This window comes from Mus pahari, chromosome 6 (genome assembly GCF_900095145.1).
Source record: "Mus pahari chromosome 6, PAHARI_EIJ_v1.1, whole genome shotgun sequence".
In the NCBI taxonomy this organism is placed as follows: Eukaryota; Metazoa; Chordata; class Mammalia; order Rodentia; family Muridae; genus Mus; species Mus pahari.
The window spans coordinates 52,136,477-52,156,957 of NC_034595.1; the positions used below are offsets into that span (position 1 = coordinate 52,136,477).

The window sequence follows — 20,481 nt, forward strand, 5'->3', positions numbered from 1 at the left end:
AGAGGCTCACAGCAGCATCTTACTTGCCCTTAAACGAGAGATTTGCGTTCCTCATGTCCCAGAGGACATTCTTTTATTAGAGAGGGAACAGTCCCCTGAAGATGAACCCCAAGTTATATCCCTGTAAGCTAGGAGTCAGCACCCTCTCTAGCATTACTATTTTGGTGATCGATGCCCAAATGCCTACGCCAGGTGTCAAGGCTTCCCAGAATTGGTTTCCTGAACACTCTCAGACAAATCCACTTCTTACTGTCCCAACCTGTCCTACCTGGGCTACTGAAGCAGCTGACCCAGATTCCCTTGTTCCTTTCTTGTTCCTCTCAATTGTGACCCTCAGTATAGACTCTGTATCCTTCAACTCTGGTCAAGTCCTGAGGCTCTGACTCAGCCACCCACTACAGCACTGCCCAGTGGCACACTTGGTTTCCATTCCCTTCTTATCTCTGTCAGCAGAACAGCCACACACACCCCTTCCTTCAGCTTTCACCCAGTCACACACAGCCTTTCAAACCCATGCCTGAAGCCTGTGCGTCACACTAAGATGGCTGCTTCCCTCACCCATAATTCAGCATTCACTGCCATAATCAAGGGCCTCAAAACCACATCGTTTTTAAATGAAGAAGGAAGACTGGATAGGCTTTGCTGGTGGAGAGGGCTCTATGTCTGCATGATCTCGAGGCACCAGGGGACACAGGCAGCTTTCCCCCCAGGAAGGTGTTCCAGACTGAGAGATGCTGGTGGTCAGTGCGTGGCTCGCTAACTAAGATAACTACTGGTTCCTAAAACCTAGCCAAGTATGTATCCCTCTTGCAGGATCTACACAACTATGGCAATGTGTACCTGTGGCCCTGCAATCCCTCCAGGGCTTCTACATGGATGTATTAAGAGCGAGCCAGCCTCTGCCACCTGCTCACAGCTATGAGAACTGTGGTGGGTGCGGCTTGCTCACATGATGCTACAGAGGCTGAAGTGGTTGATGGCCAGACTCTCCCACTCTCCAAAAGCTTATGCTAAACCTGCAGAGCAGCTGATGAGCACCAAGCACAGCTTCAAGAGCCTTCGAGCAAGGCTGAGCTACGAAGCACTTACGTACCAGAACACTGGGCTGTCCCGGTCATCCTTGACTGTGTAGTACTCCTTATCGGTTTCAATCGCTTTGGTTAAACCAAAGTCTCCGATCTTTACTTGATGCTCACTCTCAACAAGGACATTTCTTGCTGCTAAGTCCCGGTGAACGTATTGCCGAGAACCCAAATAGTCCATCCCCTAAGAGAAAAGTGTGGCTCAGGCCCATTGCGAAGGGAAACATACTGTTGATAACCCACAGTCCGTCCCCTAAGAGCAGTGGGTCAGACCCACTGAAAAAGTCACTTCAGGTTGTGTGTTTTTTTTTTTTTTTTTATATCTTCCACAGCACAATTAGGAAAAAAAAAAAAAAAAAAAAAAGCAAGCCATTTCATTCCCTTATCACTAACAGTTTTTGTTATAAGATTAAACAATACAAAAAAAAAAAAAATCCAAGAAAAGCTGTTGGACCTAACAAGCCTACTCACTCGCAGAGTGGAGGCTCTTGTTTCATGCAAATAGTGCAAAACTAAAAACACAGTTCACTTATTACAGTCTCCCACTGAGGTCTGATTACTAACCATTTCCCCAGAATAGAATACCTGCTTTTTAAAAAGCAGACTGTGCCTTTCTGGCTGTGTGTTTACCTTACAAATCTGAATGGCGTATTTTAGCTGCTGTTTGAGGTTGATTTTGTTCTTATTCTTCGGCAGATACTCCTTTAGGCTTCCCGAAGGCAGAAACTCCATGATGAGCTTGATACCATTCCCTCCTATTTAGGAGAAAGTCACATCAGATGAGGCTGCAGAGAGGACTGAGCATGGGGCTCTGTGGCAGGGCCTGGGGGTGGAGGGTCAGCCTAGCCCCTGAAGCACCGGGAAGAGCTATCCACAGGCACAGAGACTTCAGTGGTAAACAGGGGTCACAGCTCCAGGTCCTCCCTCATCAGGGTAATGCAGTCCTAGTGCTTTGTGAATCACTAGACAAGCGATCAGTTTTAAAATCATAGCCCATACCCTTTTACTACCAGTTTTAAAGCACATGCATGAATGCCTTGCAGATAAGGTACAGTATTAGTAAATACTATTAAGTATTATTTGCTACCTTAGCTTCAATAAGGACAAAGCAGAATGCCTCAGGGGTACTGGATCAGAATAGGAAAGGGGGTGAGTACTTTAACTTCCTTATGGCACCAGTGTGGCTATCTGGGATGGTTCCCAGCATTATGCGTGGATCTGAAAGACCAACTTCACATGCTGTGGCTGGGAGAGAGCTAGGCAGCTCTAGGCAGCCTCCCAGGAGGCCAGCAGTTGGTAAGGGCCTTGTTGTTGTGAGATCTGAACGTCTGACAGCCCACGGGAGCTGGTAAAGATGAAGCTGAGGACTGCCTGCTAGCAAATGCCCTTAGGACCCAGAGAGCCACTGGACCTTCATCCCACAGTCCAGTGTACACAACATACCATCTTCCATGCAGATTCCTTTGTACTTCACAATGTTCTCATGGTAGAGGTTCCGTAAGATCTCTATCTCCTTCTTCAGATCAGCTATGTGGTTGCCTCCACTCTCAGGCTTCAGGGACTTGACAGCTACCTGTTCCCCTGTGTTGTCTCCCTCGGGATCATATCTGCAGAGCTCAACCTTCCCAAAGTGACCCTGAAAGGAAGATGTCCATGGTCTCAGAGATGCCCAGACAAGCTGGATATGCTGAGGAAATGCCTTGTTCTCACGCTGTGTCTCTCAAGGCCACCAGCATCACCTCAGTCTGATCTCCTGACTCCTCTCAGCTCATCCTCACTTGACTCACTGACCTCTGCTACTGAGCGAAGACTAAGAGAGTAGCTAGTGACTAAGGGACCACCTTATCGATCAACCCCAGTTTCTAAGACGGTTTACTCTGCAGCAATGAGGCCACCTCTGCATTCTGAGGACAACTGAGGCATTCTTTCATACTCACAGGTCTATACTATAGGACAGGGCTAGCAGGGCTGAAAAGAGCACTTGCACAGGGGGTCTTCAAATCCCAAATATGCCACTTAACAGTATGAGGATGACCGACGAGTGTGAAAATTTCCAGTACAGATGCTGCTAATCCAGTACAGTCATGATGTTAAGTGAAGTACTGAGAGTCTATCTATATGAAAACACCAACCCAGGAACTTCCATGGTCACACTGTTATTCAAAGGAAAATCCGTGACTCACATCTTGGCACTCTCCTTATTTAAGGAGTCACAGTATAATCTTGGAAGAGTCAGAGTTAGAGATGCTCCTATTTAGTCTGCATCTATACTTGGTCCTCCTCTACACCACAGAAAAAAGTCAAGGTTCTTGAGGAAGCTGTCCCAGGTCCTGAGTGTTTATGCAGTCATTCACATGCAAGTGCACATAACTTGGCATGGTCAAGTGTCCCTTGACACTTGACATTAAGATGCTTCTCTTAAAACCTCTGACGACAGACAAAGGGGAATATGGCAGCTGTCCACGCAGAAAAGTAATACAGACAGAAGGCACGAGCCCAAGTGTAACTTGCCTCTCCCAAGTCACGAATCCTCTTCAGGAAACGCTTTTCAAAATGAGTGGGGTCCACCTCTGTTGTTGGCTGCCTTTCTGAAACAATGTCTGGATCTAAGTGAAGAGACAAGGAAACAGATTAGCTTCGGGGCAGTAACCAGGACTGCCACCCTCCCTGCCCCAGCAATCTCGGAGGCTGGGACTGGGCCTGGCCCAGACTCACTCTGCTCCTCCAGCTTGTTAATATCCCTCATGATGGCTCGGAAGAAGGGTCTCTGGTTGGGATCATAGTTCATGCAGCGAGTCATGAGGTCAGCTAGCTCCTTGCAAGATGGAGTCACAGGCCTGCAGCGGCTTTCATAAAACCTCTCTTTCTGTAAAAAAGAATGATGACTGAGTGACCAAGTACCCACCCTCAGACCTTCGACTCTACACCATCAGAAACAAGTGCCAATCCCCACTTCAATCCCCAATGTCTCTGCCCAAAGGCAAATGTCCTCAATGTGGGGTTTTAGTGGCCATTTTCCAGTATGAGGAAACCACAGTCGTGATAGTGACATGGCACAGATTCAAGGAGAAAGGGTAGCACCCCCCCACTTCCAAGGCGCCATGTTCTAGGGAAGCCCGGCAGCTTCTCTGGAATTGTGTGGCAGCGAGCAACAGCCTTCCCGATCCTTCACACTCACCCATCAATTCCAGTTACCACACTGCTCAGAAACAAACCACACAAGCCATGCTTACCCTACAAAGGTATTCCCTGCAGAGCGGGACAGAGCAAACAGTGATAGCATAGTAAGTGAGCTAAGGAAGTCAGCGCTGGACATGACAGTTAACTCATTAAGTTCCCACAAGGCAGTGCTCATACAACAGTAAATTTAAAAACTACATGTACACCATGCCAAAGTCACAGTAGTCAGCCAGGAATGGTGGCACAGTTATGACCTTTTAAAAAATATTTCCCCCAAAATGTCTTTATTATTTTAAAATCAAAAATAATATCACTTTTAAAACTAAGTGAAATCCCTGCCTTGTACTGCCATGCTGTAGCTGGACTGCAAAGGCACTGTGAGCAGAGTCACTATTACCTGCATGGTACTTACTCCCTGCAAGCCTTAGCAGGCCTCAGGGGAAGGCCCAAGCCTCAGTCCTGTCTAGGACAGTACACACCAGGAGCTCCGTATCATGTAAAACCTCATTTTTACACTGCAGATGTTCAGTGCCTGTCTACCTTCCTAAGAACTCAACAAAGGAGTCATTATTTATTACCATTTTATGGAGCTGAGGCTGAAGACGGTTACTTACATTTGTAAGATGACAAAGCTCACAGGTCTAGGGGTGGGAGGAGATTCAAGTCCTCTTGACACTACGCAAGGCCCATGAGCATCTGAGATCTTACCCACCTCATTCTGGAAACAACTGCTCACCTCAATGAGGGTCTTGTCTTTGAGGGGGATCTCTCCATTGTAGCAGATTTCCCAGAGTGTGGTTCCAAAGCTCCACTTGTCAGCAGCCACACTCAGGTTCTTGGAGTCTTCAACACACTCAGGAGCGATCCAGGGGATTCGCTCTATGCACTCTGGAGAAAGACAACAGACCCACCTATAGACCAGCTCCTGGGACCACCTAATAGGCAAAACACTGCCGCTGCAGCTACAAGGGTGGGCCTGCAACCTGCAAAATTCCTGGCCACAGCAGTCCTGTGGTGAGTCCATCACACAGCAACCTAGGTGGTCTGATCAGGGCCAGCACAAAGGCCACCCCACAAGCTTTCCCATCTTTTAAAACCTCATGTCAAAAACAGCAGAACACAACAGGACAGAGCCAGCATGGAAGAGCAAGTGTCTGAACAAAGGCTAGGGAAAGAAAAAGGGAGGAGTAGGGAGGAGGCCAGCATGCAGAGGCAGGCGGCTACCTTCACTCGTCCTACTCTAAAGGTCCACACTCTTAACGTTAACTTTTAGTGCATTTCCTTTTCAAGAGGACAGGAGAAATTTTAAAAGTAGCCACAAATCTCTTTCCCCTGATAATCCCTGTCTTCAGCTAACCAAGGCCAGAGCCAGCAGTCTCAAAGAAACTTCTGCCATGTCCCCTGGAAATGTCTTTGATTAATGCAGTGACCCCCACAGAGCAGCCTCCTAGTTATCAAGGAAAGTGGAGCAGCAGTGTGGCTCCTGAGCCTAGCAGTGGACTCCAGCCCACTTAACCTTCCCAAACCTCTTAATCTGTCCTGCACAGCTATGCACCAGTGCCCTGCCATAGCTACCTCAGAGGCCTACTACAGCCACATGAAGCATGAACAACTTTCCTGAACTAAGTCTCACCCCCAAATCTACTCTGGATTATAGGCATCACTGGATTTCAGGCCTCTCTGCTTACCTAGAATCATCAATGATTCACCAAGGTCAAGACCCTTGACAGGGGTGTCTGCCCAAGGATTACTGAATGATTGCCACAAGATAACCACAAATGAGGCTCCAAAGAACAAGATTCCTGCTCTCCCTCTAAATAGCGGGTATTTAGGGCCATTTCAGGGCTTATTCTCTGTTAACAGTTTCTACTCTCTTACTACATGATTGCTAAGTTACTAAACCTCAATGCTGAAGGTAGCAGCAGCTTTACTAGACCAGGTCCCTGAGGCTGAGCGCGGCCTGGGAAGCACTAGCTTCAGGTCTTGGCTCCTGGGGCTGCTGTTCCTTCTTGAGCTGATAACTTGAAATAACTTAATCTCTTGCAAGGGTGACAATCTCCGCAGTCTCTTGATTAAAGGTAATGTGCTAACTTCCAAACTGCCCAATGGCTACAGCCAGGTTCTGGAAGACAGCAGTGGAAGATCCAGAAGATCCGGCTTCTGCCCAACACCAATCTGACCATTTCACCATGTCACCAATGGGCGCTGTGCTATGCCAGCACCACTGACACAGCCCCTTTACCACAAGGACTAGAAAGCGTTGACTAGGCTGTTGGGCTCTACCCTCCCTCCGTACTACAGCCTACCCAGGCCACAGCAGCAGCACTGTGCACCTGTCTGCCGGCTCCCTTTCTAAAGGGAGGCCCAGCACAGTGCAGCTCTTCTTGTTGCGGTGCCTGGTGAGTAAGGAGATAGTGGAGATGGATGGGGGAATGGAAACTGGGGACAAGACACATACCTTGCCTGGTCAGCACAGAGACTGGGATGCCAGGGTCACTAAGCTTGATAAACGGGCCAATGTCACTGTCAATGCCCTCACGGGCCAGAAGGAGGTTTTTAGTGCACACATTTCCATGAACCAGGTCTTTATCTTCCTGCAGAATAAAAAAGGGTCTATGTGGTAAGGCAGCCTTGTCTTCCCTGTCCACACCCTGTTTCTGCCCACAACCCTGGCCCCACAGATCAGCTCTCCACTCCAGCCACAGCAGACCCCACAGCCTGGTCCACCCATGAATTCTGTTTGAGGTATCTCCTGTAATGTTCCTTGGTCAGCAAAACCAGAGATAATGGCAGAGCATGCCTCACAGACTCTGTGCACATTAGAATATGTAAAACCTGCAGCAGCTGGCCCATGGTATGTGCCCACAATGATAGCTCTAATGGACACAGTGTTTTTCCTGTATTCAATGTTCTAAATAATAGCTTATCTTGACTGTCACAGCAGGGAAGAGAGAACCTCACTGAGGATTTCTTCCACCAGGTTGGCCTGTGGGTGTGTCTGAGGGGGCATCTTCTTAATTGCTGATTGATGTGCCACTGTGTACCACCGCCGGCCAAGTATTAGAATTACCCAAGCAGCCACAAGGAAACAAGCCAGTAAGCAGCTTTCCTCTGTGGCCTGTGTTCCAACTCCTGCCTTGGCTTCCCTCAATAATAAACATGTAAGCTAAATGCCCCTTTCCTCCTCACACTGGTTTTTGTGTTTTATCCTCAGAAAAGCAAACTAAAGCAGTCCTACTCCTCCTCTTGTATACTGGCTGTATAATACAGTCAGCCTCCAACATGGTATCATTTTCCTCTAGGCAAGAGTCATAGGAAAGCCTACACTACAGTGCCCAGTTGACTGTTTGCATGAAGTACCCATGCACACAGAACTCTTATCTTCTGCCTGGAACCTGGCACCAACGAAACAGGTTCCCTTCTACCTGCTTACCAATACCCCTCACCTGCAACCCCTTCATGCCCACTCTCCCTAACCCCAAGAGAACACTCTAGGTCCTGATGGGGATCTACACAGAAACATTCTTACCAAGTAACTCAGGGCACTGGCCAGCTGTTTGGCAACCTTGAACTTCCAGGGGGTAGTAAGCGCATCACTTCTCCGGTGCATGAAGAGATCCAACGGCCCCCCCTCCACAAACTCTTCCACCATGATATCTGCAGACACAGAACCAGCCACCTCTGGAACCTTCTGTCTATCTAGAGGGAGTTCTCTCACCTAACCCCAGGTTCTTCCACTTCTAATCTGGATGGCCTCCAGCAAGGGACAGCCTTTCCTGAGCCTCGGCCTGCATCTGTTTATGTGCAAGCAGCCGTTATTACCTCTCCCAGGGACCTTGAGACAGGGTGATCCGTCATGTCTAACACGTGGAACAAAGGTTCAGAACAGTGGCCATCACCACTACTGCTTTATAGCCCCATACACTGCAGCACAAAGTTCAGTCTGCCCACAGGACAGAACTTCCCTTCAACACACGTCTCCCATGTGAACACAAGAATAGTCAGCACAACAGAGTTTAGAGATCCAAGAGCTGAGGTTTAAAACAACATAAACCTCTTTTTCCTGGACACTCCTGTCGGGGATTCAGAGCAGAGGCTCTTAACAGGTGAGCTGGCAGGAGTCTCTTCAGCCGGCTAGCCGCAGCTCAGGTTCACACGCATCACCTTCCTCAAGCCCTGCCATTCCTCACTAGACTGCCTCAAGTCTACACACTTGGGCCCAGAGTGGCAAGAGAGAAATGTTAGAGTGAAACTGAACCAGAGCCACCACTGTCCTCCACAAATGACCTTGATTTCTCCTATAAACAGAAGGGAAAAAGCCCAAGGTGTCTTCATACCACCCACCACCCCAGCAAGGACCTGCCATCCTCTTCAAGGAAGAACAAACTTACTCTCCACATCTCGGACACAGACGCCATAGAGGTACACAATGTGTTTATGGGAAACCTGTCTCATCATGCTAGCTGCCTCAAAGAAGGCCTGTGGGAAAAAAGAACAAAGGGATGTATAGGCTCATACCTGAATTGCTAAGGGACCATCCTTCAGTGGATCCCAGAAGTAGTCACCTCACCACTGTCACCTCCTACACTTGAATACTGCTCTCCAGGCTGTCCAGAGTCACGGACATGCTTTGGCCTCTGGGCCACTCTAACTAAAGCATGGGATTCATTTAGAAAATCTAACAATGCAGACTAAGGCTGGTGGGATGAGCTTCCTACCAATGTTCCCACAGCCACTAGGTCCACCTTACTCTCATCTAAATGCCGTGAAATACAAGGCTTACCACTATGTTAGAACAAGCAGGCAGCCACACTTCCTGTTCTATACTTACTGTTTGTCCTCTCTAACAGTCTGAGAATTCCTGGTCAAGTCATTTGACCCCTTTGGATGTTCATGTTGCCGACTACATGGGAGCCTAGGAAACCCCTTTACGGTTGTGAGACCACTCTGCTTGTTCCAGAGACCCACAGCATTACACAAGAGCTTTTGATAGCAGGGAAGGGGGCAGGACAGGTACAGGAGGCTGCTGCCTCCTCACCACCAGTCTTCCCTCACTACTCTCACACAGCCAGTCTGGCTAAGACAGCACTGAAGGGAGGAACTCTGAAAGACAAGGCTGGGAATACATGGCCAAAAAGCACAGAGGTTTCTCCAGCCAACTCCCCCAGCTCCAGAGAAGGAGCACACTTGCCAGAGAAATGTCCCGGTGGCTGGGGTCTAGGACTTTGAGGATCACTTTTATCTTCTTCTCTTCAGCAATTCCTTCATCATCCTTGTAGTCCAGCAGGGTCCCAGAATAGATATGTGTTCTTGTGCCTCTGCCAAGGTGCTCACCCTGAGGAAGGAAGCAGAAAGCTGTCTTTTCCATCATGCCTTCATGATGGCTCAGGTCAGGGCTGAGTCCTCCATGGGATACTGAACACAGTGGGATGGGGCCAGGGCATCATCTAGAGTCCTCATCAGGTCTCTAGAAAAACACAAAGCTCCTGGACATGCACAGCACTGACATTTCCTTGACCCAGTGACAACCCTGCTCCTGAAAAGCAGCTTGTTCTCCATCTCAAGAATCACCTGTAGCCCAGCTGCAGTCTATCACAAACCTGTGAACAGTATCTAACAGCCAGGTCTCCAGAGAGACTTATGGAGTACTCTGCCAGATGGCATCTCTACTCTCAGGCTGGAGGACAAAGTAAAGGGGCCTTCATCCTCTCACTCTGATGCTTCCTGGCCTTCAACTAAGATGTATTCCTTCATGGTGCTTGATCTCAGCCTAGTCTCTGTAAATGGAGTAATAATGGCACCCACCTGCTTCGTAATGTAGTGAATCGAGTAAGGAGCTTAGGTATAAAGGCTTCTGCTATAGACACACAGTGTGCAGGAACTTGACTGTTGAGTCTCTGTGCTCTGTTTCAGAGCCTTTCAGTACATGCTCCACTCCCCCACTCCCTGCCCCACCAGGACATGCACAAGACACTTGAGAATCATCAATCATGTCAGCATCAGCCCAAGCTGAGGGCTGGGATGTTTTTTTTCTTCATGTAAAGGAAAGTGACCATACGACCAGACAAATGATCCCATGCACAGAATGATCTGTCTCTAAGGATCCTTCCAGAACTGAGTTTCAATACTTCTGATTTTTAAATTTCTAATATTTGAAAATCAAAATGTGATTCATAAAACATAATACTGAGCTGCTAACATTAGCCCCACAAAGCTTGTAGACAGGAGCTCTTATGGAAGCTCTTGCAAACATAGAAAATGGATTGTGGTCGATATCTAGGAAGCCTGCTCCCTACAGAAAGAGACACCACTGTTAATCGGGTATATTAATTTACACAAATACCATCACTTGTTATCTGTCACAGCAGAGTGGCCATTTATCCTCCCTGTCTGCTGTACTCTGGCAAAGTCCTGCAACTATTCATTAGAGCTGAATCTGTCATGAGATGATCCATCACCATTATGGGAAGCTGCATTCCCAGAACATTCCATAAAAGGCATATGCTTTTAAGACAATTACTCTTCCCTAAAAGACTTAATTCCAAAGGCTAGGTAACAGAACCCACAAAGACCAACGTCCACGTCAGCATCCATCAATACAGTTCTGTCTGAGCAGAGCCTTGGTGACTCATCTTCTGGGCCTCTGCTTTAGTGTCCTTCCCTAGGAAACGAGCTCTGCCCTTCCAAGACCAGATTTTGCATAACCCCACATTCTACTGAGGGTGGCAAAGACCCGCAGATGTGGAAGTGCTTCTGTGGGCCTGGCTTAGTCTGGATATTCTGGATAGCAAAGGCTATCCCAGGAAGGCTGGGGCAATGCTCTGAGCCCTCCAAGGGTTCCCTTTCTGAAGCCAACTCTTGTCCTGCCCTGCCCTGTAGTCTTTGTTCTTCACTCTATTCCTTTCAGAAGTCCCTTCTAAAAGAGCAGGACTGAGCACTATTACACAGCACTCTGTGGGGTGGAGACCATCAGCCCAGACTCCATTGAGACCAACCTCTACTGACATGTGAGTGATACCATACCTCTGCCCCAGGTAGTCCACACCTCCTCATCCACATAAGACTGGGCAAAATGAAAGGTGGGCCTGGGTGGCCTTCCCTCATTGTTGGCTTTCTACTAGAATATTCCCAAAGCAGACTTTATGCCTCCCTGCCCCCCCCCACACCACACACACACTTAAATCTCTGGTGGGTTCCCCTATAATGTGTCAGGACCAAAGCTGGACAAAGACCCTTAGTGGGGACTTACTTGTATAATATCTTTCTTAAGGATCCGATCAAAACTCAGCTGGCTCATGGAGTAGACAGGCTGCCACTCCTGGGCCTTCTTAGTGGCTACAAGCAGATTGGAGATTTCTGTGAAAAGATCGGAGAGTTTTAAACACCATTCTGTACTGGCATGGCTAGCATTGTGTGCTGAGCCATGTGGCTTACTGAACACAAGGGTTTGCTAGTTACATCGTTGAACAAGTCTGTGTCAGGTAAATGCTTAACTCATACCCTCTAGGAGCTCATAGGCTAATGACAGAGTCAACATGAGTCAGAAAGCACATGGAGAGCTACGATTTAGCCAAGGTTCACACAGCAGGATCTGAGGTGGGAGAAGGTTCCTTTGGGAAATGAACATATAAATCTAAGAATGGCCAGGTGTGGTGGCACATGCCTATAACCTCAGCACCTGAAAGCAAACAGTGAGTTGGAGAATAGCTTAGGCTGTCTCCAAAATAATGATGATGATGATGATGATAATATAATAATAATAATAATAATAATAATAATAATAATAATAATAATAATAATACAAATGAAAAAAGTCAGTCTCAAGAAGTCAGGGACCATGTCTTTCTCATTTTCTGCTCTATGCCTACAGCCTAGAGCATAAGTGCTCGACAAGTTACCTACCTGGCTTTGTGTTTATCAAAACCAGGGCCTTGTGCATGCTAGGCAAGCACTCTATTTCCCAGTTCCCAACAAGACTTTGTTAATGTAGGAAGCACCAGGGGTGAACTGAATGAGGAACGCAGATGCCTTGAGGCAAGTGAACCCTGTGTAAAAGGGAAGTACATGCCGTATGCAGATGAAAGGGAAAGGTGACTTAGAATATGGGTCCTAGAAATCTTGTTAATGAAGCTGCAACCTCGCACGTGGCTTAGTAGGGCCATTTCCTGAGCTCTACTAAGATAAACAGCAAACACAAGGCATGGCCAGGTCTGCCAGGCCTGGGTTACATGGGCTCTAAGGAATTAATCCTCTGTAAGCTGCCTTCCAAATTCAGACATAGTACAGAATCCTCTGGGAATCAGGTAGACCTGACATAGTCCCTGAACACACCGTGTAATTTCTTTAGCTGGAACAATACCACTGGGGAAGTGACAACTCACAGATGATCTCCCTGTTCCACTTTCTTGCACGGGACGACAATGAGTTCTCTCATGGGAGCTCTAATTCTTGAATTCTGATAAGAAAGTTCCCAAAAATCTGTAGAAATTCCAAGGCACAGTTCACAGAACCCACACATAGACTAGTGTAAATAAACTGCTAAGCAATAGGTTACAATACTGGTTACGTGACTACAAGAAGGCCCCCTCAAATCTTCTTAGAGGAGGGCTATCTGTTTTGTTGTTTTCATTCATATCGTCTGTTTTTTGTTTACATACATATGTTCTGTTTTGTCTATGCTGGGTACAGTTCTATAAGAAACTGTTAACTCCTGTGCCTAAGCAAGAGACAGGAATTGTCAACATTCTTATCAGTACTCTAGATCAGAACAAAGGCTCAAAGAGACTCAGCAACCTAACCACAGAGCTTGCTAAGCCAGAGAGGAAGGCTTCACAGAGCACCCAGGAGCAGCTCTAGTCTGACTTTCCTGGGGTACAAATCTAAGTACCAGAAACTGGCTTCAGTCATCTGGGTGCTCCTTTTTCTGAGCCCATTCCTTGTAAGGTTCTCTCTTGATGCTAGCCTATTCCCTGGGAAAATAGAATTTAAGTAAACAGGCTCTGTACAGTCATCTTGAGGAGGGAAAGGAGTCAAATACAATGAGGTTATCTGACTGGTGGCAGACAGAGGGCAGACAGAGGCTGGCGGCAGACCATCCGGGGAATCAGAGAGAAGGATGAGTCTAGAGTAGCTCGGGCTTGGTTATCTGTGTGGGTACCTGCACTACGCTTGATCTGTGAGAGGGGGAGCCATTTCACCATCGTAAGGATGTTTTGTTCAAGAAAGCTGTACCCTCCTCGGGTTGCTAAGGGAAACAGATGAGGCCATGCCCAGAAGAGCTTTCTTTAGTATGCAGTAAAGGCTCCACTACTGGCAGCCACTGTCATCAGGACCAACCACCAGAACGCTCCAGCCTTGTGCATCAGAATGCACACATCTTCCACAAGGAGCAAGTAAGTAGAAATCAGCATCACACCTGCCCGTCCTGAGGAGGCCCCAGAGGATAGGTACTGACACATGTTCAGTGGTGTGTGGGCCTAAGTGCTGGGCCTGACCAAGGGCCTACTTTTCTATCATATGCTTCTGGCTGGCCTCCTGGCTTTTCCCTGCCTTTATTTATTCCACAAAGAGATGTGTAATGCAGTGTAAAACCTAGATCAGAGTGTATGGTTCTGGGAACCCTAGTTACAAGTGCAGAAAAACTGAGCAACCTGTATCGACACTCTTTCTGTCACACATTCCTGACTTTAGCTCTTCTCTAATTTGCAGGTTCTGAGAACTAACAGGAGGATGATCCACTCTGGGCTTCTCAGCTTCCTCTCCCTCCCCTCAGATGAGACACCTTGTGTCCCAGAGGTAGCTGACCACAGTACCTATCCCTATGCAAAGCCTATGTAGATGGAATGGAGAGGACATATCAGTGTATTCAGGTCAGACAGGGTGTTCAAATCTCCAGTCTTTGTTCACTTGCAGTCTTAGCCAAGCATCCTGAATTCTTCTGATAATTAAATGGAGTACAACATGGAAGGCCTTCAAACAGGCAGACCAAACATTCACTAAGATGTCAGTAGCCATTGTTACTATTCACTGTCACTACTGTACTACTGCTGATGCCATCAGCTGCGAAGCCTTGAACAAGTCACTGAATATCCCTGAAACCAACTTCCTATGTGGGGAAAAAAAAACAAACAAACAATAAAATAGTCACTAAACTACTTTGAAAGTAGTAGGTACTGCTACAGTGGAAGCTACTCCAATATTATCACCTGATGGGACAGTCTTGCACAAGATTTCATGTGCATTCTAGGCTTCCCATGAATCACAGGGCAGTGAGTGAACCCAGACCTTCAGAGTTCTAAAGCAAGTGAGAAAAGTAGACAGAGGGCACTCTCAGTGCTCCGTTTCAGAAGAGCCGCAGGAAAAGCCACACTGTTCCTACACTCTTCCCTCCAAAGCTACTGGCTTCCAGATCTATGCTGTTAGAGGTGATAGCTACACAGAACGCCGTACAGGCACCCTTCAAGTAAAGCACAGCCTTCTCAATTCTGTGGATGCTGTCTTCTCCCAGGGATCATGATCCCTAGGAAGATCTTCTTTTAACACCAGAAGGGAGGTCATGCAAAAAAAAATAAGACCATTGGGCTTTAAAGCCCTAAGGAACTCTGAGGTTTCATGGCCAAGAGGCAGGTGTGTTTGCCCTTACACTGGCTAGCATGAAAACAAAGGCTCAGTTACTCTGAGGCTGGCAGGTAACCCTATCTGATCAACAAGAACACAAGGCCTTCCTCTTTCACCATATTCAGGAACTCGCCTTTTGCTGAGACTAAAACATAATTCACACATTGTAAACTCAAAGCCCAGGGCTAGAAGTGTAGTTCAGCTGAAGGGTAAGCACTTGACTTGTGTGCATGAGGCCCTGGATTTAATCACTAGCACGTCTAGAAAACCTAAGCCCTTTCTACCTGTTCCTTAGGGAGACTCAAAGGTAATCCCTTAAAGAACAATACAGTCTCAAAGAGCCTGCTCCAAGGCTAGTGTCAAGAGCTTGTGCGCTGCCTTCTCTTCAAGGTCTTAGACTTCCAAGGACAGATCCAACAAAGGCAAGACAGCATGTTGGGGTGCAGAAACAAAAACTCCAATATATGAGGATCCAGTATCTGGGGTTAGACCTGACCCCAAGTTACCATACTTTCCATGAGACTCATTTTATTCTGTAAGAGGAGGCCTTTGGCCAGGTAACCCCCAAAGCATCCTTTCACACTCACATTCTGAGGCAAGGAGTCTACCTCATGGACATTAGCCGTGCTTCTCTCAGAGCTTAGCCAAAACCAGGTGAGTCCCTGGGCCTTTGCCTAGCTCCTGCTCCTTCTATGGCCCTCTGACTGCAGGAGATGGCTGCAGTCCCTTGGTATGATGGCAGCCAGTCTGTTCTCCTCAGTTCCATTTCTCCTGTTCTTCTCCACTTCATAGTAGTCCTGTAGAAGCTCCCTGCCCTGGCCTGCCATACTGGTTCCTGCATCAGTTCTACTGGGCAGGCCTTTGCCAAACTGGCACCTCCCTCTCATCACCTAACACTAAGCTCAAGATCTGCCTCATGACTCAAGAGATTTTGACTATCTCTCTCTCTTTTCACCCTAGAGTATGTTATCTATCACCTAACAAATATTGAGGTGGTCTCAGTGATCTATAATATTATCTGCACTAGACTACACACCCTCAGAGAAAAGGGCCTGGGTCTTCCCACCTAACACAGTTCCTTAGCCCTCAGACATGCCAGAAACATTTGTCTGATACATAAACCAAAGAGTTGTCGAGCCACTTTACTCAAAGAAAACTGAAATCTCTTTTTATTAATCCTAAGCAGTCTCTTCTGCAATCTCACTGGGTACTGAGGAGAGGTGTGTGTCTGTTATACAGACCACACTGGCACTAGAGAGATGTGGCACGGGGACAGACCTGAGACAGAGCTTAGAGAAAACCACCTAGGACTACAGTTTCTTTAACTCAGATAGCATCCTTTAGCCCACGTAGGTGAAGCATCACAAGTGGCAAAGGACAGCCCAGAGGAACACAGCGTGGCTCTAACACAGAGACGAACCTCGGGGCTTAGGCTGACAGCAGCGTTTCAGCACAAAGCTTATGTTGTCCGTGCGCAGGATCTGCTTCTTGAGGTGGTTCATGAGGTCTCGCAGGCTGGGAAAGTGGTCCATAGAGCCATGCAGGCTGTAGCGGCCCTTCTGCACCTCAATCTGAAAGTTCTTGAACTGCTTCTGGCCACCCAATACCTGCCATCCACAAAAACAACCATGTTTACAATGGGATCAGGCAATGTAATATTAGGGGGCACTGAGCAAGAAGATGTAGAAACTGTGTGTCTAAAAATATCCCCCAATAAACTTCATCCACAAGTCAACCAAGCAGTAAGTCAATAATGAAATAGTGCCCAGGAAAGTAAAAGGGGGTCAGCACGTCAGTATACGGAGAGCTTACAGCTACAGAAAGTCATCTGGGGTTTGACCTGTGAGATGAAGGCCATGAAAAAATGTCATAGGATTGTTGTAAAAGTCATAGCATTTTTGTTTAAAAAAACAAACAAAACCTTCACACGTTTTAGAATGACCAATTGTTGAAAACTGAACCCTAAATGGGTGTCTATATCACCTCCTCTTGCAGAACAAGATGGAAGAAGGGCAAAAAGAATGTACGGAGGAGGGAGGAGTGGAGGGTTAGAGAACCTTTTCCTGGCACACCACGGCTACTGCACTCTTGAGCTCTCAGCGGTCGTGATTATCAGGATAAGCCTGGGCTGGTTAACATTTGATCATGGAGGGGAGGAAGGGGTTAGGAGGCTCCCATCCCTTCTGATGATATAAACACAGTTAACAGCTGCTGGGGAAGGAAGGGACATTGTCTTCAGTGGTACAGCCGCTAGGATGGATCCTGTGTTTCTATGAGCAATCCTAATTAAAATCATTTGGTCATCAAAAAAAAAAAAAAAAAAAAAGACATGACAACAGAAGAAGGACTTTCTGAGAAGAGACTGGCAGGAGTTAGAGGGGGCAAGGATCATGGGGGTGAATAAGGATCTCATATACATATACACATTTACACATACATATACACATTTACACATACATACATATATATGAATGAAAATATAATAAACCCATTATTATATATAATTAATATATGCTATTTTTACAAGAAAAACCATTAGTACTTTATAAAGACTAACGAGTACTATGTATGAAATAAGAACTGTGATAGTTAAATTCACCCAAAACTCTTTCAGAGTGAGCCCTCACACACACTATGAACCAGCCGGAGGAGAAGCACACACACTGGGAGCTGGGAGCTGGGAGCTGGGAGCTGGGAGCTGGGAGCTGGGAGCTGGGAGCTGGGAGCTGGGAGCTGGGAGCTGGGAGCTGGCTGTCCATCCAGGCCATAATTCCAGCACCACAAAAGCCTGTCCTAGCAGCTTTCTTCCATGGCTCTTCTTATACAAAGAAAAAAATATAAAGAGTGAGAGCCAGGAAGATGTCTTTATGGTATAAACTGGGATGACATGACATTTAAAATATCAGTGTCTACAAGGTTAATGCATCCTACAAACCCATACAATGGAACAGCCCCACCTCTATCGTATGGCCTCTGTAAGTTTTCATTAGCTGCATGTACAGCAAAATGAAATAAACAATCCTCTTTGTGACCGTTCTTTCCCCATGCAACTTGATCAACTAGGATGTTGCTCTGATTCTACCTCAGAAACCGGGGCTACCTTACAGCCATGAACACTATTAAACTTCCTCCAAAGATTGACCAGTAAGTGGAAACAGGGAGCCACTGAGCCCAAGGCAGCCCTGAGGTCTGGCTGTTCAGGAACACTCCTGGAACTTTACCCAGGGGTCCTTCGGTGACTTCCTCCCTCCACTGTGACAGGGCCCAGTCCTCGGGGCTCTCTTATACTTGTCTTCTGTGTCTGATGCCTTGCCTCCATCTACAGGTTCTTTCAACTCAGTTTTCAAGTCTCGGTGAGTTTCACTATTGCTGGTAGATTTTATGTAGACTGACCCTGTAAAGGTCACCACTGTCACTGGACCTGGTGGCACATTCCTTCAACCCTAGCACTCAAGAGGCAGGGGCCACTTATCTCTGTGAGCACAAGGCCAACTTCATCTACATTATGAGATCCAGGACAGCCAGAGCTACATAGAGAAATCCAGTCTCAAGAAACAAAAACAAAAACGACAACAACAAAAAACACCAAGAAAACAACAAGAAAAGCCCAACCCCACAACAAACAAAACCTCACCCTCGCCATCCTCTAAAATTCTCTACAACCTTTTAAGCGTTCTAAAAAGTTGCAAGAATAGAAAAGGCACTCGAGGGACCATGAATCAGCAATCCATTTGGAGCTGCATCTGGGTATTTATGCAGTAGACACCTTGGGAAAGCAATTTACATTAAAATGCCCAAAGCTGTTGCTGGGGAAAACAGACCATGTTGATGAGGTGGCTCTTTGACATTAGTCTACACCAGAGAATGCCACAAGCAAACATAGTTCTAGGTCTGATGATTGAGCCATTGGCTATAAAGTAAGTCATTCTAGATAATTAAGCTAAAGTTCACATGAGCCTGATGGAAGGTGGTTTTCTGGTCACATTCTACCTTCCAAGGTTATAGTCCTTCTCCAGAGAGAAAAGAGAAGGGAAGGAGGAAGAAAAGGAAGAAAGAGGGAAGGAAGGAGGGGAGAAGAAAAAAAGGAGAGGAAGAAAAGGAGGGAGGGAGAAAGGGAGGGAAGACCAGACATAAGAATACAGGGTCTGGCTGTTGAGAGTCCTATCAGGTGGGATATTCTTTCCAGACTACCAGAGACCTGCTCAGAGACCCTGGTGCTCCTCTCTCCCACAGTTCCTGGGCTGGGTGGTGGTGAACAGATACCTTGTAGCTGCATCCCCTGGCCCACATCTATGTCCCAACTGACCTCAGACTTTTCAAAGCAGGTGACAGTCATAAGAATGTTGTCAAAGTCAGTGCAGCTCCACCTCAGCACGTACATTCCCTCTTCACTCCCTTCTTGACGCAGCTTATTGATGGCATATTCTGTGCTGGAGAGAGAAGTAGGCAAGGGACAAAGGCTCATACCGTAGTACATAAGCTGCCAGGGACACCCAATTCCCTGTACTAGCTCAAGCTTACAGCCACACCCTGTTACCTGCCTGGCCCCTAAAGTTCTCTCTGGCATGGTATGAAGCATGTGGTGAGAAGGAGTTTGAGACATCCAGAGCTTCCAATTTCTAGGAAAACACTCACCTACTGCCCCCAACACACAGAGGTCTGCTTGATTCTCACAAAATCTACAAAGACATGTCTCCACATCTTACCAAAAAAGTGCACCTTAATACTTGTAAGTAAGAGCTGCTAAGGATTAAGCAGAATCCCACGCTTGGCCCTTTAGGGCAGTTGGGTCCACTTCCTTTACTGCTGTCTTCAGTGACCACACCTGGCTGGGCTCACAGTACAAGATTGTCTGATGACAAGCTGAATAAATACCCCAGTGGTGAGTAAAAGAGTACTAGAGAAGAACACACTTTATGTTCCTTTGTGTTCCCCAATGCAGTGAGTCTTGATGCCCAAAGGGCACAGAGCAAAATGGGTAGAAGAGGGCTAAGCCTGTCACGTGGAACACAGATGAGGACAATTCTTAAGATTTAAAGATCTGCATCCTGTTTCCCTTCAAGTGCTCAGCATTGGACAGAGTAGGAGTTGGCTATGGAGAAGTGAAGGGGTTAATCTATGAGAAGCGGAGATCAAATTAAGGGAGTAGTTGAGGCATGCTCTAAGGGCCATGGCAGGAAATGGCAGGAAAAAACAGGAAGGGCTGGTGGAAGCTCAGTTAGCATGCTTCACAAAGACAGCCTCCAAGTATCTGGCCACTCACCCCACCCTCAACAACTGGCCACATGTGGAGCTAAGGGGACTTTCTACCTCTAAAACCTGGGTTCTTTTCACACCAAAGGTAATTGAGAGAACCTGGGTTCTTTTCACACCAAAGGTAATTGAGAGAATTCTGGAACCAACCAGATTGGACCGTGACAGCCGTTCTGTATATTGTGGACAATCAGTGGGGGAGCCACATCAGTACAGAGGTAATGGTGGGCATCCGCAGTGAGACGGAAGTAGCCATCCACCAGGGACACAAAGGACAAGGCTTCTTCATGAGAAGAGAGCTTGAGTTCCTGGTGAGAGAAACATACCACAGTTACTTCACTCCATTCTG

General features: G+C 47.0%; 1 protein-coding gene across 1 annotated transcript in view; it reads right to left on the reverse strand.

Moving 5' to 3' along the window:
- The window catches only part of Jak1 (Janus kinase 1), a 114,370-nt gene that overhangs the window by 2,808 nt on the left and 91,081 nt on the right, over positions 1-20,481 (reverse strand). The window contains exons 9-22 of the mRNA XM_021199851.2: positions 20,283-20,440; positions 19,186-19,309; positions 16,300-16,486; positions 11,512-11,618; positions 9,454-9,597; positions 8,654-8,741; positions 7,792-7,919; positions 6,721-6,856; positions 4,999-5,150; positions 3,798-3,948; positions 3,594-3,688; positions 2,526-2,718; positions 1,713-1,837; positions 1,094-1,266 (exon numbers count right to left, since the gene is read on the reverse strand). Coding sequence (XP_021055510.1) covers positions 1,094-1,266; positions 1,713-1,837; positions 2,526-2,718; positions 3,594-3,688; positions 3,798-3,948; positions 4,999-5,150; positions 6,721-6,856; positions 7,792-7,919; positions 8,654-8,741; positions 9,454-9,597; positions 11,512-11,618; positions 16,300-16,486; positions 19,186-19,309; positions 20,283-20,440 — 1,961 coding nt within the window. The remainder of the gene's footprint in view (positions 1-1,093; positions 1,267-1,712; positions 1,838-2,525; positions 2,719-3,593; positions 3,689-3,797; positions 3,949-4,998; positions 5,151-6,720; positions 6,857-7,791; positions 7,920-8,653; positions 8,742-9,453; positions 9,598-11,511; positions 11,619-16,299; positions 16,487-19,185; positions 19,310-20,282; positions 20,441-20,481) is intronic.